The sequence below is a fragment of the Haliotis cracherodii genome, unplaced genomic scaffold, assembly GCF_022045235.1.
Source record: "Haliotis cracherodii isolate W230 unplaced genomic scaffold, xgHalCrac1.p SCAF_17, whole genome shotgun sequence".
NCBI classification, from domain to species: domain Eukaryota; kingdom Metazoa; phylum Mollusca; class Gastropoda; order Lepetellida; family Haliotidae; genus Haliotis; species Haliotis cracherodii.
Genome location: NW_027266272.1, coordinates 20,871,088 through 20,888,347, shown reverse-complemented (window position 1 = coordinate 20,888,347; position 17,260 = coordinate 20,871,088). Strand labels below are relative to the sequence as shown.

The 17,260-nt window shown below is 40.0% G+C and overlaps 2 protein-coding genes and 1 pseudogene across 2 annotated transcripts; all 3 read right to left on the bottom strand.

Annotated features, from left to right (window-relative positions):
- LOC139464676 (neuronal acetylcholine receptor subunit alpha-7-like) lies at window positions 1-1,211 on the bottom strand (annotated as a pseudogene).
- A 6,407-nt stretch (window positions 1,212-7,618) lies between these two features.
- On the bottom strand, window positions 7,619-8,848 carry LOC139464520 (neuronal acetylcholine receptor subunit alpha-7-like). Its single transcript, XM_071246046.1, has one exon. The coding sequence runs from the start codon at window positions 8,846-8,848 to the stop codon at window positions 7,619-7,621; it is 1,230 nt and encodes a 409-aa protein (XP_071102147.1).
- Window positions 8,849-11,828: 2,980 nt separating this feature from the next.
- On the bottom strand, window positions 11,829-13,058 carry LOC139464519 (neuronal acetylcholine receptor subunit alpha-7-like). Its single transcript, XM_071246045.1, has one exon. The coding sequence runs from the start codon at window positions 13,056-13,058 to the stop codon at window positions 11,829-11,831; it is 1,230 nt and encodes a 409-aa protein (XP_071102146.1).
- Window positions 13,059-17,260: the final 4,202 nt, after the last annotated feature.

Below are 17,260 nucleotides of genomic sequence, written 5' to 3'. Positions count from 1 at the left end.
TTAAAGCACCGCTATGGACAGTAACAGTACTGGAATCTCTATCAACAAAGGTATACACAACACCCTGAAGAAAAACAGATCAAGGGCCTTGTCAATCGCTTCCACGTCATTACTTGAGTATGTTCCTTAGCCTCGGAATCATCTGATTGTTCTGTGTCCTCAGAGATATGGTTAGGATGCGGCCTTCTTTGTCGACCAGTTTTTAACATGTTCAACCCAGACGGTGATTCTTTGGAATGCTTTAGGAACGGGTCGTGAATTACTGCGTGCTGAGATCCTGACACTGAATATGCTGAGGATGACAAATAACGCAGACAATGATAGCGTGATTCCAAGGAAAATGATAAAGGTGGACACACCCTCGGAACTTTGTGGTACCATGTTTGTCAGAAATCCCATGTAGACTCCATAAGAAAGAGGAATTGTGATGGCAAATGATACTTTTTCTCCTGAATCTGCTGGAATGAGGAACACAAACGTTCCTAGAAGAGAGAGAATCATGACGTGGAGGATAAAGTTAAAGACAAAATTGGTTGGGAGTCTTTCTAGAATGAGTGTAATTTTCACTGTTGACATTGTTTTGTTGTCAGAATGTTTTTTCAGTGAAATGATAGAGGCTGGCGTCAAACTCCACTGACTCCGTATGTTGGAACTGGACACTCCAGCACGTGGTTTCAGGTCAACTTCTTTGTGTGACCACACAACCAGGTCCATAGAACACTTCAGGCTATCAAATGGGTACAACTCAACATCCACACTACATGGCAGGTAGAATATATCCCCAGGCATCCACTGTATATGTCCATTTGAAAATAGTTTCAGAGACACGAAATCTCCTCCAAGGCGGTCGAGTTGTTGGAAGGAATTGACACAACAAGATCAGGTATCCAGACGTAGCTATCTGGGGGTCTGATAAACTTAACTCAGTCATACATTTCAGAATTCCAGGTGAGAAACTGATTAGACCACATAACAACAAATCACCCTGTGTATAGGAGCTGTTGTTGTGACTCAATGTATCGGCTCACTGTGTGTAGATGAAAGTCAAATTCAACTGTAATAGTTTCGGATTTGTTGTAGACGGGCCTCTCGTATGGGTTGTTGTTCCAGATGATGTCATTGTAGAGGCGGAATTCACCAGTGGCGTTTCTGAGTTGTGTCTCAACAGACACAAAACCACAGGCAAGAATTAACAAAATTGGCGACATCATGGTCGTTTTGCATCAGAACTTAATGTTCAGCACACTTGGCTGCCTGTTCTCAATTCTGGGACCAGCCGATGAAACACACTGACTTTGGTCAAAAGCGCTTCTAGTGTCTTACCTGAAATTAATATAAAAAATAATTAAGTAATTCTTTCTAAATATATGCAAACAAATCTCTTTTTATTGTGTGAGAGTGCTTATCAATTCTGAAATTTGATAACATGCTGACCATGTTGGGGCACATATAATAATTGTTTTGTCTTTTGATTTCATCTGTTTGTTGTTTACCTCCACGCTCAGCAACATTCAAGCTCTTTTTAACTATCGAGTCTGAACCAGACAATCCAGTGATTGACATCATAAGCATCGATCTTAATAATTGGTATCTGATGAAATGGATCAACCAATTTAGTTAGCTGGACCACCCGATGACTTTACCTGCTGCTGACCGATTCCAGCCCGGTTCTTCACGGCGGAATTTCTTTAGTGTAATGAGTCATTGTAAGGTCGATAAATTAGTCCGGTTTTCAAACTGAATCTGTGTTTTGCATATGGCATATTGAATTGAATTTGGTTTACATATATTAGTAATAGTGTGAATGGTAGCTGATATTTTGACCCTTTTCGTGTACAAAATATGTACATTTAAATGGGTACTATGTATGTATATTTTGTATCTTTATAGCCACATGCAGATGGCCAAAGAATTGTTTGCAAGTTTCATACCGCTGCTGACAATACATGGTGAGGTGAGGTGAAGATTATGCGTCATACGAAAAGACGTTAAAAGATAGTGCTTCTTTTTACACTTACACACTTACGCCGCAACGTGCATGTGTGTGTGCGTGTTTGTGTGTGAGTGCATGCGTGAGTGCATTCAGTATACTGAATCTCAGCCGACCAGGCAGGGTAAAAAGAACTACTATCTTTAAACGTCTTTTCGCATGATGTAGGCGGGCGTCGAACTACCGACGTTTCGTTCTCCGGGCAGACTCTCTTTCCACTAGACCACGGATGTAGTCTGTATCTAAATGGCTTAATGAATGTTGAATGAATATATTGTTTATTCACAAAAAAGTGTTAGCTCTTTTCTTACACCCAACGGTATCCTTATATGTTTTATGCTGCAGTGAATAGGCTTGTAACGAAACATTATCCTTTATACTATTAAAAACATCTAGTAGTCGGAAGGCTTCTCTTCTGTGATAATCACATTCTTTATCAAACCATGGCCTGTCGCGTCCATGATGCTGAACAATCTTACGCTTTGTAAAATCTGCTGCTTTCAACAAAGCGTCCGTAAATTTACTAATTGCTGCATTTATGTCTGTTAATGCTAACGTAATACAATCATCAAACAAATGCTCAATTTCATCACATGAGACATTTTCTCTTAACCGATCACCAACGTTATCACGCCAAGTATACTTAATACATACATCCGGCTTCACATTCTCACCCGACATAGCATTGTCAATTTCAGTATCACGTGACTGAAGGGTACAATTGATTGGCGCGTGCGGAGACTCGATCCGAGATCCGATGTTAAAATTCTTACACAATGTAAACAAATCACTTGTTGTGATAACATAGTAAATAACGCTTGCGCCTGTAGAGGACATACACGTAAAATCTCCCACACTGGCATCAGATCCACAACGACCATTAAGTATAGACAGGTTTAGAGAAGCACACATATTAAGCAAAATTCGCCCAAATTTGTTCAGTCTTATCGGATGAAAATCGCTGTGTGCAAATACCCTCACAGAGAAAATGACACTTGTCAATTTGCAGAGCTCTCATTATATCGTCCTCAACAAAATCAAAGTCTGTTCCAGTGCGGGCGTTGAAGTCGCCCCCGAGGATAGAGACGTCCCCCTTTGTTGAAGTACATATATTAACGCATCCTGGAGTATAGATACGCCGACATACCAATTTGACTTCTCTGGATTGATGTATACACAACCTTTAAGAGTGTCCTTAGCATTATTAAATACAGATTTCTTTAGCAAAATGAAAACTCAGTTGTCACATATTTTTGACCATAAAATGGATTTTGAAAGTGTGTTTTTTATTAACAATGTAATACCACCGGATAGCCTACCTTGTTTGGAGATTCAACATTAAAGTAAACATATTCAGAGAACTCCTTTGAAAAGTCGTAAGCTTTTAGCCAGGTTTCGCACAATCCTATAATTGTAAATGTACGTATGTAATTAAGGAATTCATAATGAATGTTAAGTGTAATAGATACGTTATATTTAATCATATTCCTTTTCAAGAGACTGTCCCGTCAGCCAACCAAAATGAGTTTAAACAATATGTTAGAGATTTGTCTAGTTACCTACATATTTCAAACAATACCAAGATATGTGAAGAAATGATGTAATTTCCTTTGATTCGAAATCGTGTATTTTTGTTGTAAATATATAACTAAACAAATTTACGAAATCATATGCGTAACTGCTTAGATTTTTCAAGAAAATGAAAATATAGAAATGACGTCATTATAAAACTATGCCAGTACATATATTCGCATACAATGCCTTTTACATTGATATGAGTATTTTGGATCAATCAGTTAACATCCAAATAGGAAAACAATATCCATCAGGGCATACTCCACAAAGCGATATTTGCACCAAGACAACTGTAGCGCTCATGCATTACCACTGATAAAGGCAGCCGTAGAACTAAGGTCGCTTTGTGGAAAAGGTATCCTGCTCGCTAACAAAACTTACCGGTAAAGATGTAGTTATTTACTTGGTGAAACACCTTAGTTCATTGTAAATCCACATCCCTTCTGATGGTACAGTGATATCATGTCGCAGAAAGACATGTAGTTCGTTTTATATTTCCTGTGACAAATGTAAAAACATTCCACTCCAAACGTCCCATCCACGATAATGCCACCTTCTCATCTGTTATCAGCCTGTACACAGATCGATGAGGTGCAACCGATATGACGGTGTGTAGGCAGCCTCCTTCGGTACCGCACGTCCACGATGAATAACATAACAAACACCACTGTCGCCCTGTAACCCGCAACACTGGTTTACACAAATGCCATTAGGACTGATGAATAATTACCACATGCAAACAGTTGTCGGGACATCAGTTACACAATACAAATCAGTTGATGTGTCTCGTAACATCGTGGATGTTTGCAGTGATTTCCATGGAGAACGTTGATCGTGGTAAACACTGTCTGATTGATCATGAGAAGTCGTAATCTGTCAGAATCATTCAATTTCCTTTCGAGGTGTTTATTAGAGGCTGCAACGCGCATCCACTATTAAATGTCGTGATCACTTGTGAATCTAAAACCAATAAACTTGCTCTAAGCACCTTGTACATAGGAAGTCAAAACCATGGCAACCTGTGTAACCCGCTGTATGACAAAAGGGATGATTTCGATTTTCCAGCTGTGGATTTCGGCTTTATGTTGACGAATATGCAATCAGATCCAGCTTATGGCGTCAACATTTCTGCTGAAATAGTTTAGAACATTTTATCCGCATTCCGCAGAAAGACATGTGTCTTACAATTGAGTACTTCAATAAAGACTTCACCTCCAAAGGCCCTATTCCAATGATAATACATTTAAAATACACATAAAAAGATCCAAGTCTTCAGCAACCTGTGCTTGCCATAAGCAATGATTAACATGAACGGGTGGTTAGTCTCGCATGGCACCATCCAAATTGCGTAAATAAATGCTGATAATGTCAGTCATTGGATTGTCTGGTCCAGACTCGGTTATTTACAGACCGCGTCATATGGCTGGATGATTGCTGAGTTTGGCGTTAAACAACAAACAAAGAAACAAATATAATTAAAAGACTACTTTCGAAGCAGTTGCACATAATCGAATGCATTGAAAGAGTACATTATTGCTAAGATCTTATGTTTGCAAGGCGCTGTGTTCTGATAATGCTCAAATTGATTCTGTCTGAAAGATCCACAAAACATTGTGTGAAGTATTTCTCCTCCCTCCAAATCTTTGTAAATGTTTTCGTGATACGTGAACAGGTTCGAGTGGGATACTGAATTTTGTACTGTACAGAGTGAAACCATCCACGACGATCTCCACTGACGAATTCCATCTCTACGATCACCTGTAACATGAACCCATACGAGAGGCTTGTCTTCAACAAATAAGAAACTATTACAGTTGAATTTGACTTTCATCTGCATACCGACACATTGAGTCACAAGAACACTGAGTCATACAGATGGACAAGTGCATAAAACCATAAACAAACAAGCAAACAAAACATGCGACAAGACGTACCGATCATTTGAATTAACTGGTTCCATGTTTGTTCGCAAAGTAAACTTTTTGCTTTTGCTTCGGCCACCGAATATATGCCCGTTTAGGTAGACAGAACCTTTCAATCTTTGGTTTGCCTGGTCCAGACTGGGTAACTATCATGAGTCAGTAACTGAGTTTGGCAATATGGCGGAGGACACCGGAAATGGGTTTCACACATTCTACCCGTCTTGGGAATGAATCCCGGACCTTCGATGTGATGAGCGAACACTTTAACCACCAGACTACCCAACGGCCACCATGATATGTCTTGAAAACTGCTGATTGTGGCGTTAAACCATCACTTGATAAGCATCCTAAACGTGGTATGATCACATCTTATCTTGGTCCCATGTCTCTCCAGTGCATGCCGCAAGAACAGATTGAAACAACACGTTCAGAAATTGTTGCCAGGCTGACCCTGCTTTTACACTGTGATGACTGAGAAAATCATACAATGTTACCTGTGCTAGAAACGGTTGATGCGGTCACAACTTCTGCAACTGGACTGCACGTGGCAATCTTTTTTGTTGAACGGGCGTTTAGAAAGGAGGGGAGGCACAACCACACTGGCCAAGATGTTGGCTCACGTTTGATGAGGTCTTGCTCTCGAGACTCTTCCTGGGGGGTTGTAATTAGAATCACAGGCTTATCGAGGAAGAGTGGTTATCTTGCTTCGATATCGTCGAATAACGATCTATTATAACAGAAAAATGGGAGAAAATAGAGACGAAGATTAGTGTGTGTGTGTGTGTGTGTGTGTGTGTGTGTGTTTGTGTGACTAATGCCGGCTTAATGGTGCAAGTATACTGATTCACCATGCCGCAGTTTAACGTTTATCCTCTACTCGGACACAGTACACTGAGCCGGCCAATCCTGGTATTATCCTCCTGATGCCGAGCGTCAACGCATCGAAGAAAAACGGACGTGTTTTTTACTGTGATAGTCACGTGATATACAAATGTGTTCCTATTACAAACATGTCTACAAACAAGTCTTTCCTCGGGGAGTAACATTTAATAAGAATGCTTTTTACTGATAAATGTTTTCCATTTATGTTTACTGAAAAGGAAATTATAAAAGAAATAATTTATTATGCATATTTGTATGTATATCTTGAGATGAGGTGAGGTGAAACCGGTTCAAGATAACTTCACTTATATAGCGGCCTGCGTGTCTACTTCACTTATATAGCGGCCTGCGTGTCTGCTTGTACTAGTCGGGATGTATGCCAGTTCCATAGTGGACTTTGTCACTGTCCGCCATTTGAAAAGACACCCTTCAAACTGTAAAAAGGCTTTATAGATTGGATAAACATCATTACCTGTTTACTTTTGGCACTTTGGAAATCAAGGATCATGTTCAGAATCTCATAACGATACCAAATGCCTCAAATGACAGCAAATCCAAGTCTCTCGTGGGCCAGTGACGTCATTATACGCGGGACCAACGCCTGTCAAGGGTAGCTTAATGATTCAGGCGTTTACTCACCACGCCGTGGTTTTATTTTCTGCATCGGCACAATCTCCCGAAAACATTCCTGGGAGTCTGAGAAGAGTTGTTTGCTCCTTCAGCGATTGGTTTGGCTGCAAAACACATGAGTTCGACTTATTTTGTTTAATTAATTGATAATCATAAATTGCAACATCTTTACACATCTCACATGAAAGCATCACATTAAAAGCAGCTCATATTGTCATAGACTCCTCTAATGACTTCTATAAATATATGTCCATTGCACGATTCTGACTTCATCATTTGTGAAACACTATCAAATAGATGACATCAGGTGATCGCGAAAATGTGACCGTATCCTGTCCCACCAGTTGCTCACGTCACAAATACGCGTAAAGGCAAGTCAAGTGTTCACCTGAATAAACACAGAAACATCTAGTTCCTGTTTAAATAGGGAATTGCTTCAGACATCTTTGTGGTCACTAATGGGTAAAATTTGAAAAGATCCACGTCATTTATAACACTGTTTGGCCCTCTCCTTACGAGAGAATACATTCAGAAGCAAAGACACATTTACTACTCGAACTGATCAATACGAGAGACAACATATAAGAGCTTTAAACACACGCCATCAATGATTCATAACCTAGAAACCCAAGTTCAAGCCGATGTATATCAGTGTTATTGGAATTCCTACAAGTGAAGGGATACACAACAACCAGAAGAAAAATAAATCCAGTGCTTTGCTCACTCGTTCCCATGTGACGGGCTGAGGAGTCTTAGCCTGGAGCTCTTGTAACTGTCCAGATTCCTCAATTGCAGGTTTGTCACGGTTTCCAAACCGGCCAAATGCATCGACCTTTTCGACCCAAATTGTGAATCTTTGTAATGTTTTACGAATGGGTTTCGATTCACTCTGTCCACAGAACCGGACACTGAAGATGCTGACGATGACAAATACTGCAGACATTGTAAGTGTGAGTCCAAGGATGATGATGAAGGGCGATATACCCTGGGAGCTCTGGGGTATCATGTCTGTGAGAAAGCCCATGTAGACCCCATATGACAGAGGAATCGTTATGGCAAAGGATATTTTTTCTCCTGAATCTGCAGGAATGAGAAACACAAATGTCCCCAGGACCGACAGGATCAACACAGGGAGGATGAAGTTGAAGACAAAATGCACAGGGCGTCTGTCCAGTGTAAGCGTAATAAGTACATGTGATATTGGCTTGTTGTCAAAGGTCTTTTCTTTGGCTGTGATTGATGTTGGTTTTAGCTTCCACTGACCGCCTATGTTTGAACTGGATGTTCCAGCTACTGACTGGCGGACTTTCAGGTCAACTTCTGACGTCGAATGTGACCAGACGACAATCTCCATGGAACACTTCAGGCTATCAAATGGATACATTAGAACGTCCGTTTCACAATGCAGGTAGAATAAGTCTCCTGTCATCCACTGCACGTGTCCATAAGAGGATACTTTCAAAGGCACGAAATCTCCTCCAATATGGTTGAGTTGTTGGAAGGAATTGGACACAACAAGATCAGGTTTCCACACGTAGCTATCTGGGGGTCTGATAAACTCAACTCCGTCATACATCTCAGAATTCCAGGTGAGAAACTGATCAGACCACGTCACATCAAACCACCCTGTGCATAGGAGCTGTTGTTGAGACTCAGTGTATCGGCTCACTGTGTGTAGATGAAAGTCAAATTCAACTGTTATAGTTTCGGATTTGTTGTAGACGGGCCTCTCGTATGGGTTGTTGTTCCAGATGATGTCATTGTAGAGGCGGAATTCACCAGTGGAGTGTCTGACTGACTCGATGGACACAACACCAATCACCAGATTACAGATTGTGAAGAGCAGCATGATTGCACAGATGGTAATGTAGAACTTCGCAGTGCCGACTTTTGATGCCGTGGATCTGCAATAATGAAAAGAGGTAAAATATGAGGGAATGTAAAATAGTCAAATTGATATTGTTAGATTGTTAGATATCTAACGCAGCATTCAGGAATATATATAACTCGAGGCTGGACCCGCGTCAGCGAGCAGGAACACCCAATCCATTTAGTGTCTCTTGCAACAAACATGGGCTAGAATAGAGGGATTCTTTAATTAACGCTATATTAAATACACAACGTACAATGCATTCGATTCATTGCTTTCCAACGAAAACACGAGCTTGTTTAATCGATGGCATTTGCATTTTCTTTCATCGGTAAATGCAGGGAAATGAGAGCGACAAAACCCTTTTCATGTCCATTACAAATCTGCTCAAATGAGAGTTGATTGTACGATTCCCACTATCCTGAGCATGTGTTTATTAATTACTATCAAATTGTGATTAAAACTCGGTTTTCGCGAAAAAGGGAGCAGATCCTGCCCCACTAGTGGCACCCGTCGCAAACACATTCAAAGTCAAATCAATTGTTTAACACGGGGACAAGTCAAAATAGGGAATTGCATCGGACATTATTTTTGTCACTGATGCGTCAAATTTGAAACTTTCCTCTGTATGTCTTCCATAAAAATGGTTGGAAGCCTTGCTCAATCATTGAATGTTGTAACCTTGATCAAACAACTACTGACACAGAGTTGTAATCTTCGTAAAAGGGGCATGCTCGATTGACCTCAAAAGTTGCGAAATGTAGAAATTGGGAGAGTGTTTTGTCACTCTGTAACTTTATGCATACATCTAAATATGAATCAGATAAAATGGTCTCACCGGTCTCCTTTATTCCTAGTTCAGGTGAGTAATTCAATGGAAGGGAATTGTTATTCGGTGCTTATTGAATACAATCTTAACTGAACCATCAAGCCATTTTGGAGATGTCAAAAATGTAAAACAATTGCATTGAGTACGCCCACGGCGGACGACCTGCGGCGACAAAATCCTTTTAGGCCAGATGTGCTAAAAATAAGTTGTATGCTGGATGTCCTGATGTCCGCTCCTTCCTTCACAGAATACTAATCACGTGTTTTGAGGCAGTGAAATTGTGGGTCCCTAATATTATCGTATATTTTGACAAAAATGATACAAATTCAATTCATCACATCAGAAGTCTCCATTCTCCACATTCTTATTCTGAGATATAATTCTAATGGTTTCACAAATACAATTTTAGCAGTACGTCACATTTGGCATGTGACTGGTCAAATATTTAATAAGTTAATCCGAATTCCTACCTAATCAGCGATCTGGTTATTCAAAAAGACATTTCCCTGCATGACTGTTTCAGTTTGATCACCACAGACCTAAATATTTGTCGAAAAGTAATATCTCAATAATTGTTGGTGGGCATTATAATTACAAAATGCAGATTTGCATTCACTACGTTATTCAAAGCATATGTCAAATACATTTTTGACAGACAATATCCATTTTTGACAGAAATATTGAAACAAAAATGAAACATTGGATCCGTGAGGTCATGTGACGAGAAACTGATCGCTCTTATACCGAAATAAATAAAATATATAACGGATAAAACCATTCCCATATTCATAAGAAATAGTGAATGGTGATGCCAAACCACTTACGCAATTGCAGATAGGCTAATGACATGTGCTACCTCTCAATGATATAATGAATAAAGTAAAATAAATAGAAGGGTCATATTCCAGTTAAATGGTATGTTCAAGTATGTTACTTACCAGTCCTCCGAAAATCAGTTTAGATTATTACCATTATGTTTGTCTTTGACTTTATCGCCAAACACATCTGAACCTTTTCGATGAACACTGTCAAGTCATGGAAACAGTTGAACAGCTGCATTAATCCCAACGAACTATCTGCTATCAACAAGCACAATGATTTATGTTGACAAAATCCGCTCATAAAATCCCAACTCTGTTCTGTTTGCACACAATAGCTTGGACTGTTCAGGATGTCAAAACTCGGAGTTGTAGTGTCCTAACATTTCACAATGAAACACGAATTCGCAGCATAAAAGGAACGAGTGTTTTGTGCGTCCAACTACTTCCGCAGTTCATTTACAATTTACGGGATCCAGACAGTGCAATGTAAACATGGGCACAGAGGCCCAGAGCATAATAGCAATCAATAACCGTCAGTACACGTTATCACAGATTCCATTGTGCAGCAATATTAATAATTGGCACCAACTCTGTATACCATCTGTGGAAACCAAGGAATCTTTGGTTGGTGGCAGTCGCAGACGTTGCTGCCTTCAAGATAAACACATGTGCCCTAGTGTCACCTTAACGCAGGTGTCTAACTGCACACATAAAAATAACATAATATTGTGAGTTATTGATAATTATATGCTATTTGCACATGGGAATTTTAACAATTTTCAATGCTGAATGGTCAGTTAAAAGGGAGATGACGCCAAATTGGTCCATTCTTGAGAACAATACGATACGATTTTATTCATTATTCATGTCTCTTAAAAGCATTTCTTCATCTGAACACTGTTTCTGATACGTAATCATGACGTTTGATTCGTTCTTCCTCATTTATTCTCACAAAACGTATTGCATAAACCAAAGCATGGGGCGTACAGTTTTGAGTTTCGGGTCGCAAAAAACTAGTGTCAACACTGATTTGCAGTGATCCATTCATATAGCTTTCACTGCTGTTTTGCTTTTTGTGCCAAAAGGAATCTGTTTTGACGGAAACCCGAGACTGGTTATTCTCTGGTGACGACGCTTTTTATTTCAGATGGCACATCATAATAGTGCAATCTCAAGTCATAAAAAACAAAGATCTTATCATTGATTCCTACGCACAGTTCACAATGAATATTTTTCTCAGAGAATTACTATAACCTATTCTACTAAATACGACATATACAATTGATGGTTCGTAAGAAACATTTTGTCATTAAAAAAACGCTATGGACAGCAACAGAACTGGAATCGCTATCAACAAAGGTATACACAACACCCAGAAGAAAAACAGATCCAGAGCCTTGCTCACTCGCTTCCACGTCATTACTTGAGTATGTTCCTTAGCCTCGCAATCATCTGATTGTTCTGTGTCCACAGAGATATGGTTAGGATGCGACTTTTTTTGTCGACCACAGCTTTTAACATGTTCAACCCAGACGGTGATTCTTTGGAATGCTTTAGGAACGGGTCGTGAATTACTGCGTGCTGAGATCCTGACACTGAATATGCTGAGGATGACAAATAACGCAGACAATGATAGCGTGATTCCAAGGAAAATGATAAAGGTGGACACACCCTCGGAACTTTGTGGTACCATGTTTGTTAGAAATCCCATGTAGACACCATAAGAAAGAGGAATTGTGATGGCAAATGATACTTTTTCTCCTGAATCTGCTGGAATGAGGAACACAAACGTTCCTAGAAGAGAGAGAATCATGACGGGAAGGATAAAGTTAAAGACAAAATTGGTTGGGAGTCTTTCTAGAATGAGTGTAATTTTCACTGTTGACAAAGTTTTGTTGTCAGAATGTTTTTTCAACGAAATGATAGGGGCTGACGTCAAACTCCACTGACCCCGTATAGTGGAACTGGACACTCCAGCACGAGATTGCCGTGGTTCCAGGTCAACTTCTGTCACTGAGTGTGACCACACAACCAGGTCCATAGAACACTTCAGGCTATCAAATGGGTACAACTCAACATCCACACTACATGGCAGGTAGAATAAATCCCCAGGCATCCACTGTATATGTCCATTTGAAAATAGTTTCAGAGACACGAAATCTCCTCCAAGGCGGTCGAGTTGTTGGAAGGAACTGGACACAACAAGATCAGGTATCCAGATGTAGCTATCTGGGGGTCTGATAAACTCAACTCCGTCATACATCTCAGAATTCCAGGTGAGAAACTGATCAGACCACGTCACGACAAACCACCCTGTGCATAGGAGCTGTTGTTGAGACTCAATGTATCGGCTCACTGTGTGTAGATGAAAGTCAAATTCAACTGTAATAGTTTCGGATTTGTTGTAGACGGGCCTCTCGTATGGGTTGTTGTTCCAGATGATGTCATTGTAGAGGCGGAATTCACCAGTGGCGTTTCTGAGTTGTGTCTCAACAGACACAAAACCACAGGCAAGAATTAACAAAATTGGCGACATCATGGTCATATAACATCAGCCCTTATCTTCTTCCTCTGCGATGACAGCTTAATATTCAGCACACTTGGCTGCCTGTTCTCAATTCTGGGACCAGCCGATGAAACACACTGACTTTGGTCAAAAGTGCTTCTAGTGTCTTACCTGAAATTAATATAAAAAATAATTAAGTAATTCTTTCTGAATATATGCAAACAAATCTGGTTTTGTGGTGTGAGAGTGCTTATCAATTCTGAAATTTGATTACTTGCTACATGCAGATGGCCAAATAACTGTTTGCAAGTTTCATACCGCTGCTGACAATACATGGTGAGGTGAGGTGAGGTGAGGTGAGGTGATTATGCGTCATACGAAAAGACGTTAAAAGATAGTGCTTCTTTTTACACTTACACACTTACGCCGCGACGTGCATGTGTGTGTGCGCGTGTGTGTGAGTGCATGCGTGCGTGTTTGTCGTTGACGGTCAGTACGAATGCCGCTTGTGTAGTTCTAGTCCACACAGATAGCACGCCACAATGTATCATTGATACCCCACTAAGACACAGTATACTGAATCTCAGCCGACCAGGCAGGGTAAAAAGAACTACTATCTTTAAACGTCTTTTCGCATTATGTAGGCGGGCGTCGAACTACCGACCTTTCGTTCTCCGGGCAGACTCTCTTTCCACTAGACCACGGATGTAGTCTGTATCTAAATGGCTTAATGAAGGTTGAATGAATATATTGTTTATTCACAAAAAGTGGTAGCTCTTTTCTTACACCCAACGGTATCTTTATATGTTTTACGCTGCAGTGAATAGGCTTGTAACGAAACATTATCCTTTTTCCTATTAAAAACATCCGGCTTCAGATTCTCACCCGACATAGCATTGTCAATTTCAGTATCACGTGACTGAAAAGTACAACTGAATGGCCCGTGCGGAGACTCGATCCGAGATCCGATGTTAAAATTCTTACACAATGTAAACAAATCACTTGTTGTGATAACATAGTCAAAAACGCTTGCGCCTGTAGGGGACATAAACGTAAAATCTCCCACACTGGCATCAGATCCACAACGACCATTAAGTATAGTCAAGTTTAGAGAAGCACACATATGAAGCAAAATTCGCCCAAATTTGTTCACAGTCTTATCGGATGAAAATCGCTGTGTGCAAATACCCTCACAGAGAAAATGACACTTGTCAATTTGCAGAGCTCTCATTATATCGTCCTCAACAAAATCAAAGTCTGTTCCAGTGCGGGCGTTGAAGTCGCCCCCGAGGAGGATAGAGACGTCCCCCACTTGTTGAAGTACATGTATTAACGCATCCTGGAGTATAGATATGCCGCACTTGTCAGCTTTATTGACATACCAATTTGACTTCTCTGGATTGACGTATACACAACCTATAAGAGTGTCCTTAGCATTATTAAATACAGATTTCTATAGCAAAATGAAAACACAGTTGTCACATATTTTTGACCATAAAATAGATTTTGAAAGTGTGTTTTTTATTAACAATGTAATACCACCGGATAGCCTACATTGTTTGGAGATTTGGCAAGCATCAACATTAAAGTAAACATATTCAGAGAACTCCTTTGAAAAGTTGTAAGCTTTTAGCCAGGTTTCACACAATCCTATAATTGTAAATGTACGTATGTAATTAAGGAATTCATAATGAATGTTAAGGGTAATAGATACGTTATATTTAATCATACTTCTTTTCAAGAGACTGTCCCGTCAGCCAACCAAAATGTGTTTAAACAATATGTTAGAGATTTGTCTAGTTACTTGAAACAATACCACGATATGTGAAGAAATTAACATAATTTCCTTTGATTCAAAATCGTGTATTTGTTGTAAATATATAACTAAACAAATCTACGAAATCATATGCGTAACTGATTATTTAAGAAAATGAGTGAATGAGTGAGTATGGTTTTACGCCGCTTTTAGCAATATTCCAGCAAAATAACGGCGGGGGACACCAGATATGGGCTTCACACAATGTACCCATGTCGGGAATCGAACCCGGGTCTTTGGCGTGACGAGCGAACGCTTTAACCACTGGGCTACCCGACCGCCCACTTAAGAAAATGAAAGTATAGAAATGACGTTATTATATAATTATGCTAGTACAAATATTCGTGTACAATGCCTTTAACAATGATATGAGTATTTTGGATCAATCAGTTAACATCCAAATAGGAAAACAATATCCATCAGGGCATGCTCCACAAAGCGATATTTGCACTAAGACAGCCGTAGCGCCCATGCATTACCACTGATAAAGGCAGCCGTAGAACTAAGGTCGCTTTGTGGAAAAGGTATCCTGATCGCTAACTAAACTTACCGGTAAAGATGTAGTTATGTCCTTGTTGAAACACCTTAGTCCATTGTAAATCCATATCCGTCATAATGGAACAGTGATACCGTGTCGCAGAAAGACATGTAGTTCGTTTTATCTTTCCTGTGAGAAACGTAAAAACAGTCCACTCCTTAACGTCCCATCCACGATAATGCCACCTACTGATCTGTTATCAGCCTGTACACAGATCGATGGGATGAAACCGATATGACTGTGTTTAAGCAGCCTCCCCGGTATCGCACGTCCACGATGAATAACATAACAAACACCACTGAGGCCTTGTAACCTGCAACACTGGTTTACACAAATGCCATTAGGACTGATGAATAATTACCACACGCAGACAGTTGTCGGGACATCAGTTACACATTACAATTCAGTTAATGTGTCTCGAAACATCTTGGATGTTTACAGTGATTTCCATGGAGAGCGTTGAAGACATTAAATACTCTGTGATTGATCATGAGAAGTCGTAATCAGTCAGAATCATTCAATTTCCTTTTGAGGTGTTCATTAGAGCTGCTACGCGCATCCACTATTAAATGTCGTGATCACTTGTGAATCTAAAAGCAATCAACGTGTCCTAAGCACCTTGTACATAGGCAGTCAAAACCATGGCAACCTGTGTAACCCGCTGTATGACAAAAGGGATGATTTCGATTTACCAGCTGTGGATTTCGGCTTTATGTTGACAAATACGCAATCAGATTCAGCTTATGGCGTCAACATTTCTGCTGAAATAGTTAAGAACATTTGTCTTACAACTGAGTACTTTAATATAGAGTTCACCACCAGAGGCGCTATTCCAGTGATAATACATTCAAAATACCCATGAAGATCCAAGTTAGAATTGGTCTTCAGCAACCTGTGCTTGCCATTAGAAATGATTGACATGATCGTGTGGTTAGTCTTGCATGCCACCATCCAAATTGTGTTAATCGATGCTCATAATGTCAGTCATTGGATTGCATGGTTCAGACTCGGTTATTTACAACAAACAAAGAAACAAATATAATAAAAAGACTGCTTTCGAAGCAGTTGCACATAATCGAATGCATTGTGTGAGTACATTATTGCTAAGATCTTATGTTTGCGAGGCGCTGTATTCTGATAATGCTCAAATGAATTCTGTCTGAAAGATCCTTAAAACATTGTGTGAAGTATTTCTCCTCCCTCAAAATCTTTGTAAATGTTTTCGTGATACGTGAACAGGTTCGGGTGTGATACTCAATTTTGTACTGTACAGAGTGAAACAATTGTGCATTCAAACTGTAAGTCACGTTTGTCTGTTTGAAGAATGGAACTCTTTTTCAACAATTTTGAAATGATAATAACAGTCCATATGAACCTCAAAATAGTTTTTGTGAAATATGTTATCTTTGGTTTGTGTTGGGGCAAATTCTTGATGATTGCATCCAAACCGTCAGTCGAGTCCACGACGATATGGGTTCCACACATTCTACCCGTGTGGGGAATAGAACCCGGACCTTCGATGTAACGAGCGAACACTTTAACCACCAGATTACCCAACCGCCACCATGTCTTGAAAACTGCTGATTGTGGCGTTAAACCATCACTTGATAAGCATAAACGTGGTATGATCACATCTTATCTTGGTCCCATGTCTCTCCAGTGCATGCCCCAAGAACCGATTGAAACAACACGTTCAGAAATTGTTGCCAGGCTGACCCTGTTTTTGCACTGTGATGACTGAGAAGATCATACAATGTTATCTGTGCTAGAAACAGTTGGTGTGGTAACAACTTCCGCAACTGGACGGCACGTGGCAATCAGGTTGGTTGAACGGGCGTTTAGAAAGGAGACACAACACTGGCCAAGATGTTAGCTCACGTT